This window comes from Zootoca vivipara, chromosome 14 (assembly GCF_963506605.1).
Source record: "Zootoca vivipara chromosome 14, rZooViv1.1, whole genome shotgun sequence".
In the NCBI taxonomy this organism is placed as follows: Eukaryota; Metazoa; Chordata; class Lepidosauria; order Squamata; family Lacertidae; genus Zootoca; species Zootoca vivipara.
The window spans coordinates 35,963,632-35,979,999 of NC_083289.1; the positions used below are offsets into that span (position 1 = coordinate 35,963,632).

The 16,368-nt window shown below is 47.2% G+C and overlaps 1 protein-coding gene across 2 annotated transcripts in view; it reads left to right on the plus strand.

Moving 5' to 3' along the window:
• The window catches only part of CLUAP1 (clusterin associated protein 1), a 76,513-nt gene that overhangs the window by 27,446 nt on the left and 32,699 nt on the right, over window positions 1–16,368 (plus strand). For both annotated transcript variants that reach the window (XM_035131360.2, XM_035131362.2), the window contains exon 6: window positions 13,465–13,548. In XM_035131360.2, the coding sequence (XP_034987251.1) occupies window positions 13,465–13,548 (84 nt within the window). The remainder of the gene's footprint in view (window positions 1–13,464; window positions 13,549–16,368) is intronic.

A 16,368-nucleotide genomic window follows, 5' to 3' on the forward strand; every position in this document is an offset into this window, starting at 1 on the left:
CCTCTGCGTTCTGCAAAGTCTTTTGCCTGCTCCCTCCCCCCTCTCAGTTCTCTGAAGATGCGGTTGGCAAATTCATCCGCTGCCGTCAGTGCTGTGAGTTCTGCCTCGCTCACCACTGCTGCTCCGCAGGACCATGCTGACGGGGGGAAAATGTGCCTTGGGACTGGTGGCGCCTCCTCCTCCATGTACTCTGGCTTGCGGGAGAGGGCATCCGCCCTGACATTCTGCTCTCTCGGGATGTAGTGTATGGAGAAGTTGAAGTTCGAGAAGAACTCTGCCCACCGTATCTGCCGCTGGTTGAGCACCCTGGCAGTTCTCCAGAACTCCAGGTTCTTGTGGTCTGTGCACACCTGGATGGGGTGCTTGGCGCCCACCAGGAAGTGTCTCCAGTGCTGGAACGCCGCGTGGATCGCAAGAAGTTCCCGATCAAAAACCGTGTAGTTTCGCTCTGGCTGGGTCAACTTCCTGGAGAAGAAGGCACAGGGTCTCCACTCTCTGTTGGCGTCCAGTTGCAACAAAATGGCGCCCACAGCTTTATCAGAAGCATCTGTCTCAATGCGTAGGGGCGCGTCCTGAACCACGTGGAACAGGTTCTGGTCTGAGGTGAACACCCTCTTGAGGCTTTCGAACGCTGCTTGCGCCTCTGGTGTCCACCTGAACTTCTGCTTGCCTCTCAGGCAGTCAGTGATGGGAGCCGTAACTCGAGAGAAGTTCTTGATGAACTTCCTGTAGAAGTTGGCGAAGCCTAGTAGGCGTTGGGCATCTTTGCGCGTCCTGGGGCTGTGCCAGTCCAGGATGGCCTGCACCTTGTCCTTGTCCATCGCTAGCCCCTTGTCTGACAGCTTGTAGCCCAGGAAGTCCACCTCCTTGGTGTGAAACTTGCACTTCTCCAGCTTCACATACAGGTGGTTCTCCTTCAGGCGCTGCAACACATCCCTGACATCTTTCACATGCTGCACTGGGTCATCGGAATAGATAAGGATGTCATCCAGGAAGACCAAGCATTTCCTGAAGAGGAGGGACCCCAGGACGTGGTGCATGAAGGCCTGGAAGCATGCTGAGCCCCCTTGCAACCCGAATGGCATCACCAGATATTCAAAAGAGCCCAGAGGCGTGAACATCGTGGTTTTCCATTCATCGCCTTCCCAGATCCTGATCAAGTTGTACGCCCCCCTCAGGTCTAGCTTGGTGAAAATCTTGCCCCTGCGTGCCGCTGTCAGGAGGTCATCCACTCTGGGCATGGGGAAAGCCACTGGCTCCGTCACTGAATTCAGCCGTCTGAAATCCACCACCAGACGGCGCTGTTGCGTGTCTTTCTTGTCCACCCAGAAGACCGGGCTGCCCCCTGCTGCCTTGCTTTCTCTGATGAACCCTCGCTTGAGGTTCTTGTCGATGAAAGCGCGCAGATCCTCCAGTTCCTGGTCTGACATGGCGTACAGCTTGGCTGGGGGTATAGTTGCCCCTGGCACCAGGTTGATCTGGCAGTCAAAAGGCCTGTGTGGGGGTAGGTGGTCGGACTCCGCTTCGCTGAAGACCTCCTGCAGGTCCCAGTACGGCTTGGGTATCGCCTCACCCCCTTTGACGTGCATGGTGGCCACCGTGGCTATCGGAGGCCCCTCCCCTGGTTGGTGCTGCATGCAATGTTCCAGGCAAAAGTCCGATCCAAACGTGATGCATCTCTGGTGCCAACTGATGGAGGGGTCGTGGCGCGCCAGCCAGCTCATGCCCAAGACGATGGGGGGGTCTGAGATGGTGGTGACGTTGAATGCCAGTGTCTCTGAGTGCCTTCCCACCGTCATTCTCATGGGGGGGGTTTGATGAGTGATGGCCCCTCCCAGCAGCTCTCTGCCGTCAATGGTTGCCACATGCAGAGGAAAATCCAGCTGCAGCAGCTGGATCTGGTGCTCTTCTGCAAAGTTCCTCGAGAAGAAGTTCGCGGACGCCCCACTGTCAATTAGGGCGAGGACCGTCAGGGGATAGCCATTTGGAAGCGTGAGCGTCACTTCTAGAACCACTCCTGCTCTGGGAGGGGTGGGCTGGCTCTGCTCCTCTCTGTGCGGGTGGGCGGGCTGGGGCTGTTGTCTGCTGACTGTGCCTGGCTGCTGCCCCTTGTCTCCTGCAGCCAGGCTTTCCCGTTTCCCTGCTGTGGTGCTGCGTCAGTGGGGGAGGGCACAACCGTTCCCGCCTTTCCTTGCCACTCCCTGCGATGTGGGCAGTCTCTGACGAGATGCTGGGGGGAGTTGCAGAGAAAGCAATTCCCACCCCTTCCCTCCTTGCGTCTTGGCGCCGCTGGGGTTTGAAAAGCCCGCGCGCGCGCGCTGTCAATCTGCATGGGTTCCTGGTCTTGGCTGGCCCCAGGCGTGGCTTGGAAGGGCTGTTGGGGGAGTGGCTTCTCCTGCGACCGCGGGAACCAAGCCCGCTTTGCGCGCGTTGCTTGTTTGTCGCTCCACCGGGATTCCTGTCTCACCCCCACCGCCAGAGCCGCTTTGCTCAGCTGATCCATATTACTGGGCTTTGGACCTCTCGAGAGCTCATCCTTCACGTCCTCATGCAACCCCAAGTAGAACGCCGCTTGCATTGGGGGTGACTCTAATTCCCACCCCAATCTGTGCACCAGCATGGTGAATTTCGCCCAGTACGCGCGAACTGTCATATTTCCTTGGCGTAAATTATGAAGTTCCTCCTTAGTCTGGTCCATATGACTATCGGACGAATACATCGTTTTCAAACCTTCTAGAAATAGTTTGACATTCTTCATGCAAGGATTCTTTGTTGCGATTAACGGTCTTAGCCACTCCCTGGCTGCCCCGGTAAGGTGCTCCACAATAAACGCTACTCTGTGCTCATCATCAGGGAACTCAGCGTGGTGTAGCTCAAGAGCATACACAATCTCAGTCTCAAAGCCCTGATATTCCCTCGGGTCTCCATTGAACTTGCTCACTAGGGTCCCGGCTCTCCTTCCTGGCAGCACTTGGACTTGGGGTGCCCCTCCCGCCTTGTTTTTCTCTGCATCCAGCTTGTTTTGGAGGTCTACCGCCACCGCCCTTAATTCCTGCTCTCTTTCCTGTAGCGCTCTCACCTGTTCCGCCAGTTGTAGCCGGTCGTCCTGGACCTTCTTAGTCTCTTCTTTAGCTGCCTTCAATTCCCCCTGCGCCTGCAGCGACAGCTGCTGCAGTTCTTGCTGGGCTTGCTCCGCGATCTGCCGCCATCTCTCCGCCTCTGACACGCTCATCCCGGCAACTCCAAAGTAGCCCAAAAAAAGATTCGGAGGTTGCTGTCACAGTGGCCGGAGTGGACTACTTCAGAGTAACGACGCTACGCAGCTCTGCATTTTTATTCTTTTATTGGTGCTGCGTATTTACAGTGCCGAAGTCATTGCTATTTACACGGAGTGATGTGGTCAGTCGGTTTCAGAACCTCCGAATGACTTTTGGCGCGTCTTTCTCCAACACAAAAGCTTTGGCAGACCCATCCTCTTGCCCCTCCTCTTCCTGCGTAATTCTGGAGTTGGGGGGATGGGTCTTCCCCCCTTACTTGCCCCTTCCTGTCCCACCTGGGACCCTGGCTCCTCTACCTTGCCTGAGCCTCGGACACGACTTCCTGCTTCCCCACTGGAATCGGAACTCTCCCTGCTTTCCCCTTTGCTCGGGGATGGGCTTGAACTCAGGAGGGGAGGGACTTCGCGATATCCCCTGTCCCTCACACATATGCATTTTATAGCACATACACAGACACCCCCAGTATATGCATTTTACTTGGCTGGAAAGCTGCATTGCAATATATAGAGAAGTGAAATTTTTGAAGGAAAACTGTGTTTTGGTTCTCATATTGTTTTGGAAAGTGCAAATTAGATTTTGCCTTTAAATGCAAACTGAAATGAATTTCTTCCTCATTCCCACTCATCACTGAGTGAACATAAAATGGAAGAGGACTGCTGTTGAAAGCAAATATATCTGCATCTCTAGCAATTTTATCAAGGAGCAGAGAAACTGGATGTCTTATGCAACATCCTATTTGATGTTTTTGAGCTCGATTTGAGCTTTCTCTCCACCTTTTTTTGGTTATAGAAAAGAAAAGATGTGAAATGACCCCTGTGCTTCACTTACAAAGGACGTCTGTAGTTATTCATTCTCTTGCTGTATGTCCATTCTTTCTGCAAAAGCACAGATGCTCCCAAACTGAGCAGCTCGTTGCTACTGTTTCTTTATCTTTGTCCAAAACTAAATCCGCAAGAAGCTCTTGGGCCTGTTTTCCAAATCGGAAAGCACCAAATTAGTTAAGGAGGACAACAATGAACTACTTTGGTGTTAGTGCTTTATGCAAGATGTGGCCTTTGCTTCTGCAGGGTGTTGGGGTTCATGGCATGTTTCTGTCAGGTTTCTCTCAGGTCTTTTTTTAAATCATAATGTTTTTACTTTTGAAAGGGGTGGTTTTCACATTAGTTTTATGGGCAGCAAAAATGAAAAGGGGGGGAGGGGTTATAGTCCCTCCAAGGAGGGGAAAATGATGGAAAAGGGTTAGGGGTGTTTAGTTTTTTTAGTATGCAGTGGACAAAAAATGTGGAGTGGTAAAACATGGTTTTCAGTTGGAAAGCTAATAACATGCATTCTGAACAGTGGGGTGAAATTAGACACGTTAAGTGTTTGTGTTTATTAAGCATGTAAATGACAGGCAATGTCAGGGATAGCATGTACACCAGGGGTCGGCAAATTTTTTAAGCAGCAGGCCGGTCCACTGTCCCTCAGACCTTGTGGCGGGCCGGGGAAGTGGCACCGAGGGTGAGGGGAGCTGGAAGAAGAGACGAGGGGGGCAAGTAGTCCTCTTCCCCAGCCCCAGCCGCTGCGCTTACCTTCCCAGGGGCTGCCACAGCACCACCACTGCTGCTGCTTCTCATGGGTAGGCAGATCGAGCTTGTCTGCTCCACTCTCTAACCCACAGGAGCACCAGGGCAGCGACGGCAATGGGAGGAAGAGGCCGAGCGGCGGTGGCTCTACCAGTCAACCGCCGCACCTGGTTTACCTCAGCACGGTGCGAGGACGTCTCTGCCAATCAAACACCGCTGAGGTAAACCAGGTGCGGCGTTTGAGTGGCAGAGCCACCACCGCTCGGCCTCTTCCTTCCGTCACCATCGCCGGGAGTCTCGGCTTCGTGGCGTGGGCCATATTTAGGACCCAGATGCGCCTGATCCGGCCCTGGGTCGTAGTTTGCCAATCCCTGATGTACACAAATTATACAAGGGTAGAATGATTTCAGTTTGCACACAAAAACTGCCACAACCATACTAAAACATAACACTCCTTTTAAGACCAGGACCTCATCTTCCTAATCTCTAGGCAGGTAATGCTTCATCACACCCTTGTAAATACAGCAACCCTGCAACTTATGTGCTTTATGTTGCAGGCTTACTATACTCTTAAAGTGCTCCTTCTTCTTCTTCTTCTTCTTCTTCTTCTTCTTCTTCTTCTTCTTCTTCTTCTTCTTCGCACTGAGAGAGTTTCATAAATGAATCATTATTTATATACTGTAGTAGATAATAGCTGCTTTCTCCTATGCAGACACCACCACTGACACAGGGTGAAAAGCAAGGAGGAAGCTTGCTTGAGACTGCAGTTTCTAATCACAGGACCTAAAGCTATGTTCCATTCACTGTTCTCCTCGGCCAAGATGTTAAAATAGATAAATCTGCTTAATTTTTGAATCTTTCCCCTTCAACTTTTGGGGGACTTCTTCGCTGTTGTATCCTTCCTTTGCTTGTAGTGTGATTCAGCAGTGCCAGTATTAATAACACCTGCTAATTACATCTCTGTGGGATTGTGTACACGTTAATTGTTTTTAAATGATTTGCCTCCTTCGCTCGTCAATGTTAATTTTACACTCTGCTCCCCTGATTTCTAATTAGCAGTTGTTTCACAATATCATGGTCCTAGTAAACAGTAAGCAACAATTTTTGCATGTGCTTCCTTTCTGTTAATCAATATTTATATTCATAAGATATATCTTTTAATTATAATATTCATAATTGTTCCCATCTCATAGCTGTTCTCCAGTTGTCATTCTCCCCTGTGTCTGATCTTGCAAGTCAGACCATATGTTCTTATACTTCCCACACCAACTTTCTTCTTTATGATGTTAAACTACAAAAAGAAGGCTATGGTGTACTGTAAGACAAATCCAATGCACATTTTTGCAGAAGTAAACTTGCATTTAGCAGAGGTTATTCCCGGGTAGGTTTGTGCATTTACAGCTTTACAGTCCATTCATTTTGCAGGCTTACTCAAAAGTGAATCCTATCCAGTTTGATGCCACTTACTTTTAAATTTGTATACCGGTATATAGCATTGCAGCCTTAGATTCTGACAGCACAATTCTCTAGAATTGTAGAGTTGGAAGGGGTCCCAAGGGCGCTGTAGTCCAAATCCCCCCCCCCCCCGAAAGGAAGGAATCTCCACTCAAGCACCCCTGGCAGATGGCCATCCAACGTAGCTTAATTCTCACTTTGTTCATTAGAGTTCACTTCCTAGTAAGTGTGTTTTGAGACTGCAGCTTTAGGATTACATAACCTCAAACTGTTTAGCAGAGAAAACCAAATGTGATTAGTAGCTTGCCTTTAGCCTGGCCTTTTCTCTAGCAGACTGATGTCTCCATGATGTCTTTACTTCAGTTGTTCCTTCCAATAATTAGTAATGGTACTACTAGTATCCACAACTGCCGCATGAAAGGAGGCTGAGTTTTAAACATATTTTCTTAAATGTTATTCACTTATGTCTTAAACTCATCAAGTTTTGATTTATGATCGTATTTCTAGGGTAGCTTCATTGTACTGTCATTTCTGTAATCTCCACAGAGGGTTCCGTCAAGACTTAATCACTACTATTTGACTGCCTGTGTGCATTTCATGCTGAGAAATATGTTCTCATTGTCCTGTGCTCCCTTGGTAATGCTCAAGGCATATAGAGCATTCCATATTTTAAAAGGGCATCCTGTCCACTTGTGGGCTGCTTAGCCCAATCAAAATGCAGAGACTGTAATCTCAGGAATAGCATGTCCTGGCTGTAGCAATAAAGCATTCCATCTCTTGCTGTCTTGGACTAAATGTGTCCATTCACATGCCATTTTACTTTTCTCTGTGAAACTATGAACACTTGCCAAGGGAAAACAGTTTTGTTTACGCTGTCACTTCCCAGTCACCTCCAAGGTGGCTTGCAACTGGGAATGAGGTTAAATTCAATTCAGTTTGCATCTAAAGGTGAACGTATTTAAATGTTCACTTCCCAAAACAATACATGAACCGAAACATAGTCTTTGCACTTCTCCAAATATTGCAATGCAGTTCTCCAGCAAAGTAATGCATACAAAAATACATATATTCGGAGTAAAGTGTGCATGTGTCTATGTATATATTTATGAAATTAACATACAAAAGTGCACTACATTAGGGGAAATTGCTTTAGGAAACCATGTATATTAGGGGAAATGCATACAAAAAGGTGTCTATTGAGAGAAATTCACACAAAAATTCTGATGAACACAACACATACGCAGGAAGCTGCCTTATCCCAAACCAAATCACTGTTTCACTTTGTGCGGTATTGTCCACATTGACTGGCCATGGTTCTCCAAGTTTTCAGGCAGGAGTCTTTCCCAGCCTTATGCAGAGGTACCAGATAATGGAACCTGGGACTTATTGCATGGAAAGCCTGTGTTTTGCCACTGAGCTGTGGACATATCCAAAAAAACACTATGGTTCCTTGAGAGTCATTCAAGGAACATAGGAAATTATATTGTCAGACACATTGGCACATCTAGCTCAGTACTACCCAAACAGACTGTCAGTGCATCTCCAGAGTTTCAGACAGCAGATAGAATACCCCAGTTGGTAGAGCATGAGACTCTTATTCTCGGAGTTGTGGGTTTGAATCCCACATTTGGCAAAAGATTCCTGCATTGCAGGAGGTTGGACTGGATGACCCTCGTGGTCCCTTCCAACTCTACAATTGATTCCTCCCATGCCCTATCTGGAAATGATAGGGATTGAACATGGGACCTTTTGTATGCAAGGCATGTGATCCTATCCCTGAGCTTAAGCCACCCTACCACAGTGGAAAAAAGTTTTAAAATTGCACTCCATGTTGTGTATTAAAAGTGCAATATGCATTATTTAATAATAGTTTCTGTGGCTGCTTGAAATGCCAGTTTGTCTGAAACTCGCCACCTCTTCACAGTGTAATATGAACTGCACTTACAAATACTTTTGTGGTGTTTCAAGGAGTTTTGCAATACAACCTGATGTAGGGAAAGTCCTGTTGTTTGTAAATGCAGAGCCAGTATCTGCTTCTTCCTTCTCCCTGCTGGCCACAAAATAGATTTCCCTCCCTGCATTCAGCACATTTTCTTCTTGTGTGCTGGTAGTGCTTTCTAAGAATCCTCGGGTATTTTACGTGAAATGATTGAGTACATTAGAGCAGACTCCGAGCGGGGGGGGGGGGGGGGAGTCCTGCATTTCCTGTCATTGCACTCTACATTTCTTTCTTGGCCAAATCACTTGCTGAAATTGAATGAGGCACTGAGGCTTTTCGATGCCATATGTGCGACCAGGTTTGACCGCTTTCGATGAGTAATGGGCTGTGGTCATTGCTTTGACAAATAGCAAAGAAAAGTTGGCTTGAAGTTTAGACTTGCCGGAGTTGGAGGAGAGCTGCTCCTCAGGACACAAGGTCTAGTCTTGAGTACATTCAAGATCTAGCAGCTAGAGGTTGCAACTTTAATACTGTATCTTAAAGATGCGCCTGATTTAATTGGAAGCATTTTTTAATATATATAATTTTTTAAAATACAAATACTTATAAAAGTTGCAAAATGCAGTCGTTCTCCCTTCTCATACACAGAAGGGGATGAGCGACTGTTACTGGCCTGAGGTCACCTAGTGAGCTTCATAGTTGGTCTTCTATATCCTCATCTGACACTCCAACCACTGTACCACCACTGGCTCTCTTCTAACATGCTGCTTGCTCAGGCCAGTGTGGCATCCTCTGAAAAAAAAGTACACATTAGACTTCAGTAGTCTTGCTTTTACACCTATCCAAATTTAGTTGAAGGATTAGTCAGCTAGAACTCATATGATTCATCGAATCAAATATTTTATCAGATTGTAGCCGTATTAAAGAATATATAAGGAAAGCCCTGCTGGACCAGAATAAAGGTCCATCTAGTCTAGCATCCCCTTTTCCACAGTGACTAATCAAAAGCCTCTAGGAACTCTCAAGCAGGAAATGAAGGCAACATTCCTTCCCTGCCGTTGCCTCTTATCTGTTGGTATTCAAAGGTGAATTGCCCCTGGATTGTGAAGTTCTGTTTTAGCTATCCTGGCCAAAACAGACCTCTCTCCTCCATGATTTGTCTAATCATTTTCCAAGCAAGCTTGTATAAGGCAGCATTCAGATGATGACGCCTCAACACTTGCAGCCCCTTTGCAGTGCAGTGATAACAGGAAGTCCTTGTCCTGTTCTGGCCACAAGAAGGAGCCCATGGGACAAGGCGGAAAGGTGGTCACAGCATTGTCCTACTGAGTTGGAGCTGAACTGAGCCTCTGCCTCCAGTTCATGTCTCCTAGACTCCTCCCCCATTTTGGAGAAGTAGGCTCTTAAAGGGCAAACCCTTTGGCCTAAAGCCAGGTGCTTCTCCTGTGTTCTTTGGCATCCCATCTGGTGTGCTCCCCATGCTGCTGGGCTGGTGAGGTGCTGCAGGGAGGCACTCAATCCTTCAGGCGCTTGGGGAGGTATCTGGGGAGTCCTGGCTCCATGGGCGTAGGCAGGGGGGGCAGGAGGGGGCAGCTGCCCCCCCTAGAAGCAAAAAAATTAATGTATTTTACAGACCATAACCAGCACTTTTCCCCTCCAAAAACTGAAGTGGAAAAGAGCAGCTAAGTCTCCGCTTGCTGGGGGGGGGGGGGGACACAGCAGTAACAAAAACACATCAAATAAATAAAGCAAAGTGGCTACCAGTAGTTAAGCAGTTAAGACAATGGAGCATATATCCCCAGGCAAGAAGATTTGATAGCTGACCATTTCACCCTATTGTTCTTAAGTAGGACTTGTTAATGAGCATTCAGGGGCATTAAGAGTTCTATTGGCGATTTAATGAGGGTGCAGACTCAGAGGATTCAATTTGACTAAGGTGGCTCTGCAAGGCTAAAAGGAAGTGAATAAGAAAGGGGGGGCTGTAGCTTTGACAGACACAGTGATGTTTATAAAAAGCATTGGTGTTCCAGTCTGCCCCTCCTCCTGCATCTGTATACTGTAAATCAGGGGTGGCCACCTCCCAAGAGACTCTTATCTACTCAGAGTTTAAAACTGGGGGTGATCTACCCCCTTTTGGGGGGTTCAGGTCAAAGCTGTTGAGTTTTTTTTTAAAGGAAGGGAAGCCCTGTTTTTGGGGGTTTAGGTCAAACTTGTTGAGCTTCTTTTAGGAGGGAGGGAGGCCCATTTTTGTTTAGGGCTTCAGGTCGTAGTTCAATTTTTTTGAGGGAGGAGGAAAATTTTGGGTGAGCTTTTTTTAGGGGTGCCAGTGACCTACCAGTGATCTACCACAGACATCCAGTGATCTACTGGTAGATCACAATCTACCTGTTGGACGTGCCTGCTGTAAATCAAGCAGAGAGAAAGCTGCTTACAAGGCTCCTGTACATGCAGAGTTCCAGCATCACAGCGTCACCCAGAGGCACCCACAAATATGAGTTATCCCTCTCTCTATTTCTTCCTTCCTTCCCTCCCTCTTCCATCCTTAATAAAATACGGGGGGGGCAGATAAGCCCCACATAGAAAGCCCATCAACATGGGGGGATGACTCTTTCAAATACGGTATTTACCAGTAATTGGGGGGGGAGGCACCTAGGCCTCTAGGAGTTGGCTGCTATGCCTAGGAGTAGGACAATTCAAGAAAGCAGAACGATGCATATGGTATGGTAATATATCAATAGAATCGTAGAATTGTAGTCGGAAGGGACCACAAGGGTCATCTAGTCCAACCCGCTGCAATGCAGGATTTTTTTCCTAAGGTGGGGCTTGAACCATGGTTGAAATATTATGCTGATATGCAGCAACGCCTCAGAGCTGTCGTAGCTGTGGCCATGCCTTGCCCCGCCCTCGCCCACCCTTCCACCCCCTCTCGCCTGCCCGACCCTCCTGTCCTCTTGCTGCAGAGTTCCAGCATCACAGCGTCATCCAGAGACACCCACAAATATGAGTTATCTCTCTATTTCTTCCTTCCCTCCCTCTTCCATCCTTAATAAAATACGGGGGGGCAGATAAGCCCCACATAGAAAGCCCATCAACATGGGGGGATGACTCTTTCAAATACGGTATTTACCAGTAATTGGGGGGGGGCACCTAGGCCTCTAGGAGTTGGATGCTATGCCTAGGAGTAGGACAATTCAAGAAAGCAGAATGATGCATATGCTATGGTAATATATCAATAGAATCATAGAATTGTAGTCGGAAGGGACCACAAGGGTCATCTAGTCCAACCCCCTGCAATGCAGGATTTTTTTCCTAAGGTGGGGCTTGAACCATGGTTGAAATATTATGCTGATATGCAGCAACGCCTCGGAGCCGTCGTGGCTGCGGCCGTGTCTTGCCTCGCCCTCGCCCGCCCTGCCACCCCCTCTCGCCTGCCCGACCCTCCCGTCCTCTCCAGCCAAGCAGGGTAGCCGCCAACGCTACCAGCCCTAGAAGCACAAGGTGGCCGCTGCTGCCACCGCCACGATGTCATCAGGCCCGTTGGCCCTTTAGCCCCGCCCACTTTGTGGCCCCTCCCCTTCTGTGCCTTGGCCCCGCCCCTGAACGACCATGGCTTGCCCCCCCCCCCTAGTTTTGATCCTGGCTACGCCCCTGCCTGGCTCCAGTTCTATATGGATCCTGGAGTTGTGGGGTCTCATTCAGTGGACTTCTAGCTGATCAGTAGTCTGATTGCCGACATCAGGCTCAGAGCCTGGAACTCAGTCTGGCTCCTTAGCCAGAGGCACAGTATTCAGCTGGGTGTCCTGGTCACTGCTGAACTCCTGAGATCATCCTCTGAGGCCCTTCTTTGTGTGCCTCCTCCACGAGAGAGGGTGGCAACAGGAGAACAGGCCTTTTCTGCGGTGGCTCCTCATTTGTGGAATGCTGTCCCCAGGGAGGTTCAGCTGGCGCCTTCATTATGCACCTTTAGGCGCCAGATGAAAATATGTCTCTCTAACCAGGCCTTTGACTGATTGACATCTAATGCCCTTTTAAAAGTGTAAGGGGGGGAGTTATTGAGTTATTTTTGTTTTTATTACGTATTTTGTGTTTTTTATATTGTGATTTTATGTTGTGAACTGCCCTGAGATCTACAGGTGTAGGGCAGTATACAAATTTAATAATAATAATAGTAGTAGTAGTTATGGCACTAACCATAGTTTCTTATTTCATCCAAGCTGTGAAATGATTGCCAGCTACAGAACAGGCCAGGACCTGAAACCCAACTTCAGACTGCGATTTAAGATTGTGGCTTGTTCCAAAGCTGATAACTATCATTTCCCAGTTTGGACCTAGCCTAAGAATCCTCCATCTCCATCTTTGCCTTGCTTCTTACATTCCTCCACCACTACCCTTTTGCCAGAATTTAGGTTGTAACTTCCCTGAGAACAAGATCCTGTCTTTTTATAAACAGCCATACAAATTGATTGTTTAGATAAGACATTGCTAATACTATTATTAACTACGTATTAAAAAGGAGCTGATGATAAGTGGGCTAAACCACTAAGCCTAGGGCTTGCTGATCAGAAGGTCGGCGGTTCGAATCCCTGTGACGGGGTGAGCTTCCGTTGCTTGGTCCCAGCTCCTGCCAACCTAGCAGTTCGAAAGCACGTCAAAATGCAAGTAGATAAATAGGAACCGCTACAGTGGGAAGGTAAACGGCGTTTCCATGTGCTGCTCTGGTTTGCCAGAAGCGGCTTAGTCATGCTGGCCACATGACCTGGAAGCTATACGCCGGCTCCCTTGGCCATTAATGCGAGATGAGCGCGCAACCCCAGAGTCGGTCACGACTGGACCTAATGGTCAGGGGTCCCTTTACCTTTACCTTTTAATGATAAGAAGAGCACTGACCTAAGGGCTGTTGTCTGGGGCGGGAAGGGAGCTAAGAGGAGCTCTCAGCATCCAGCCAACATTTTGTCATAAATCCCCTTAATTTTAATGAAACTTGCTGCTTAGTTGGCAGCTTTAATGGCTGCCAAGTCAGAAAACATTTTAACACTGGACCTTTGTTAACCTTCTTAATGGGCTCCAAATCTGTGAAGGCCTTTAAGCTGTTGGTGCATAAATATTAGACTACACTCCATTTGTTATGCAAATCACTTTGCCAAAGCGGCTCAGCTGCCTGCCATTCAATGAATATTAATGAGAGGCTCAAACTTGGGACTATTTCTTGTTGGTTTTTGTCTTCCAGGAAATAAGAACAGAAGCAATTGCCAGACCTCTGGAGATAAATGAGACTGAAAAGGTGATGAGAGTTGCCATCAAAGACATTTTGGTAAGGATAGTGGTCTTTTTTTAAAAAAATGTTTTATTCTGTGGCTTTATTATGAATCAATTATCTTATTCAATACTATCTTACTCTGTTTTCAAGTTCTTTTTTTTATTATTCCTGAAATTTCTTTAGATTCTGTGTGCCACAGATCAGAACCTATGGCAAATGTGTGGCTTGGAGGGTGTTTTGGAGCAGGGAAGGAGTGCTTCAGCTTTTCCATACCTGCTTCTTCCAGTTCATCCTCCCTTCCCACAGATTCCCCTTTAAAATGTTTTTAAATCTGCTAGAGTCTCTTACATGAGTTTGTATGTGACATGTGGTTAGCCCCCAGAAATCTTTGCAACATCCCTGTGAAATAGGCTAGCATATTCTTATGCCTATATTTTACAGGTGTTGACCTTTGGCTGAATGACAATACCGTATGCATGTATAACTAGGAAGAAAGGCCCTGTTTCATTACTATAACTTGAAATATATTGTAATTAAAATTTGATATGTACATCAGAAGAGCCCTGCTGGATCAGGCCAGTGACTCATCTAGTCCAGCATCCCTTTCTCACAGAGGTCCACTAGGTGCCTGTGGGAAACCTGCAAAGTGGCCCTGAGCAGAACAGCACTGTTCTCTCTCTCTCTCTCTCTCTTTCTCTGTTCTCTGTTTCTCTGCTCTCCCGCCCCACACCCACCCTGCCATAAAGCACAGTTTCAAGAAACCACTCTGGCCCCATTTTTCAGAGTTTCCTGGGAAGAGGAATTGGCTGTTAAACCACTCTGGTTTAATTAGCTCTGTGTGGATAATGGGGTCTCCAAACAACTCTCAGCGCTCTTAACAACTACAGTCCTCAGGATTCTTTAGAGGAAGCCGTAACTGCTTAAAGTGGTATGATACTGCTTCAGATGTGTAGTGCAGATGGGGCCCTACTTTCATAGCTACCTGAACTAGTGAGTCCAATCAATTGTAGCCATCTGCTAGACTGGCCAAAACTCCCAAGAGACTGAGATCTACTCACAGAGTTAAAAACTGGCAGTGATCTACCCCCTTTTTGGGGGTTCAGGTCAAAGTTGTTGAGCTTTTCTTAGGAAGGAAAGCCCTGTTTTTGGGGGGTGCAGGGCTTTTTTTTTAGTGGAGCCAAAGTTATTTAGCTTCTTTGGCGGGAGCCAGTGATCTACCAGTGATCTACCACAGATGTCCAGTGATCTACCGGTAAATCGCAATCTACCTGTTGGACGTGCCTGTGCTAGAGCAATCCCAATTGGTGTTTAAATGTCAAAATATTCCTTCTTTGGCAATTAATAATTCTGAAAGAGCAAGGTTTTCAAGGTCATTGGTACTTTGATTCTGTGCAGCACATTTTTGTATATCCTTTCTCCCTTTCACTCCCCGTTTTCTTGATTTCCTTTCATCCTTTTGATTACATTTAGGTTTGTGTGAGAGAGAAATGGCTTTTTAAAAAAGGCCAAGTGATCTGCATGTTCTCTTTCAAGCAGCACTTTTGAAGGAAGATTTATCCTAAGCAGCTGTAAACGTTGGCAGAGGCTTAAAACCTGCAAGCAATTGTTCCTCTGCTTTTGCATTTGCACACAGCACTCCCCAGAGTTGATCTTTCATATTTTCCTTCTCAGGTATCCACCAGGGAGCTCTTTGTATGTTTGGTAGAGAGCAGTTTATTAATCTGATAACATGGTTGCACAAACTCTCACACAAAGAGATCACTTGGACAATGATGCCAATTTAATGTAAAAGTAATTATAAAATTGTCTTAAGCATTTTTGTTGATAGTACTGGGGTATAACTATGTAGAGGTGTGATCAGGTTCCCTACAGGTCCTTGGTTAAACAAAAATAAAGCTGAATGGTTAGTACCGCTGTATTTTTGCTGCTGCATTCGTATAAAGTAGAAAGTGCATTGTTAAAAGGGGAGGTTTTCCCATGTTGGGATCATTTAGGACCCAAGTTCCTTGGATGTGTATCATCAACAATTTGCCTTGCTCACTTTAATGGGGGTCTAATTGATCCCAGCAGCCTCCACCTCAGATTAAAAATGCACGCAGAGAATCAGAAGTTTGAGACAGAACCGTCAAGCTTGTTTACAGTACATAAAGCATGAATTAGTACAGATAACAGAAAGAACTTGGGTCTGGGTATTCTCTTTGATTATAGAAGTCCTGGCTGCACAGCAGGTTTCTGAATCTTGGTGTTACTAGTTGGCCAGCTTCTAGGGATGGAGCAGGGGTTCGGAACCTCCCAGATGCTGCTGGCCTCCAACTCCCACTAATCCCAACCAGCATAGCAAGTGTGCAGGAATGATGGGGTTGTTGTCCAAAAACATCAGGAGGGCCACAACTCCCCCATCCCTGGTGCAAAGACTCCAAACCAGGTGTCAGCCTGCACATGGAAACAGGCATCAAGAGAGTCGCAAGCAGACAAGGACCCGGTACGAAACAGGTGCAAGATTGGATAGCCAGGTGATTCTGGGAAGCTCACAAGGAATGGATGAAGGTTACAGCCCTCCCTATTAATTGCCTCCAGCATTTGGTATTCAGAGGTATACTGCCTCTGAACATATGAAGGTTCTGTTTTGCTATCATGCTTAGAACCAAAGAGCTGTGGAATGTTTATTTGTGTGCAGTTCAAAGCAAGCAGAAGTGGACTCTGCCTTCCTCCTAAATGGGACTGGTCCTGCTCTGCAATATCCCACATCCAAGTCTGGCATGGTCCTTTGAATCATCCTGGCCTTCACTTCTAGATTCTTAAGGCATTTGTGCGCTAGCCCAACCTTTTCTCAGAATTACTCATCCTTATCCTAGTAAGTTCTTGTCCTGTTTC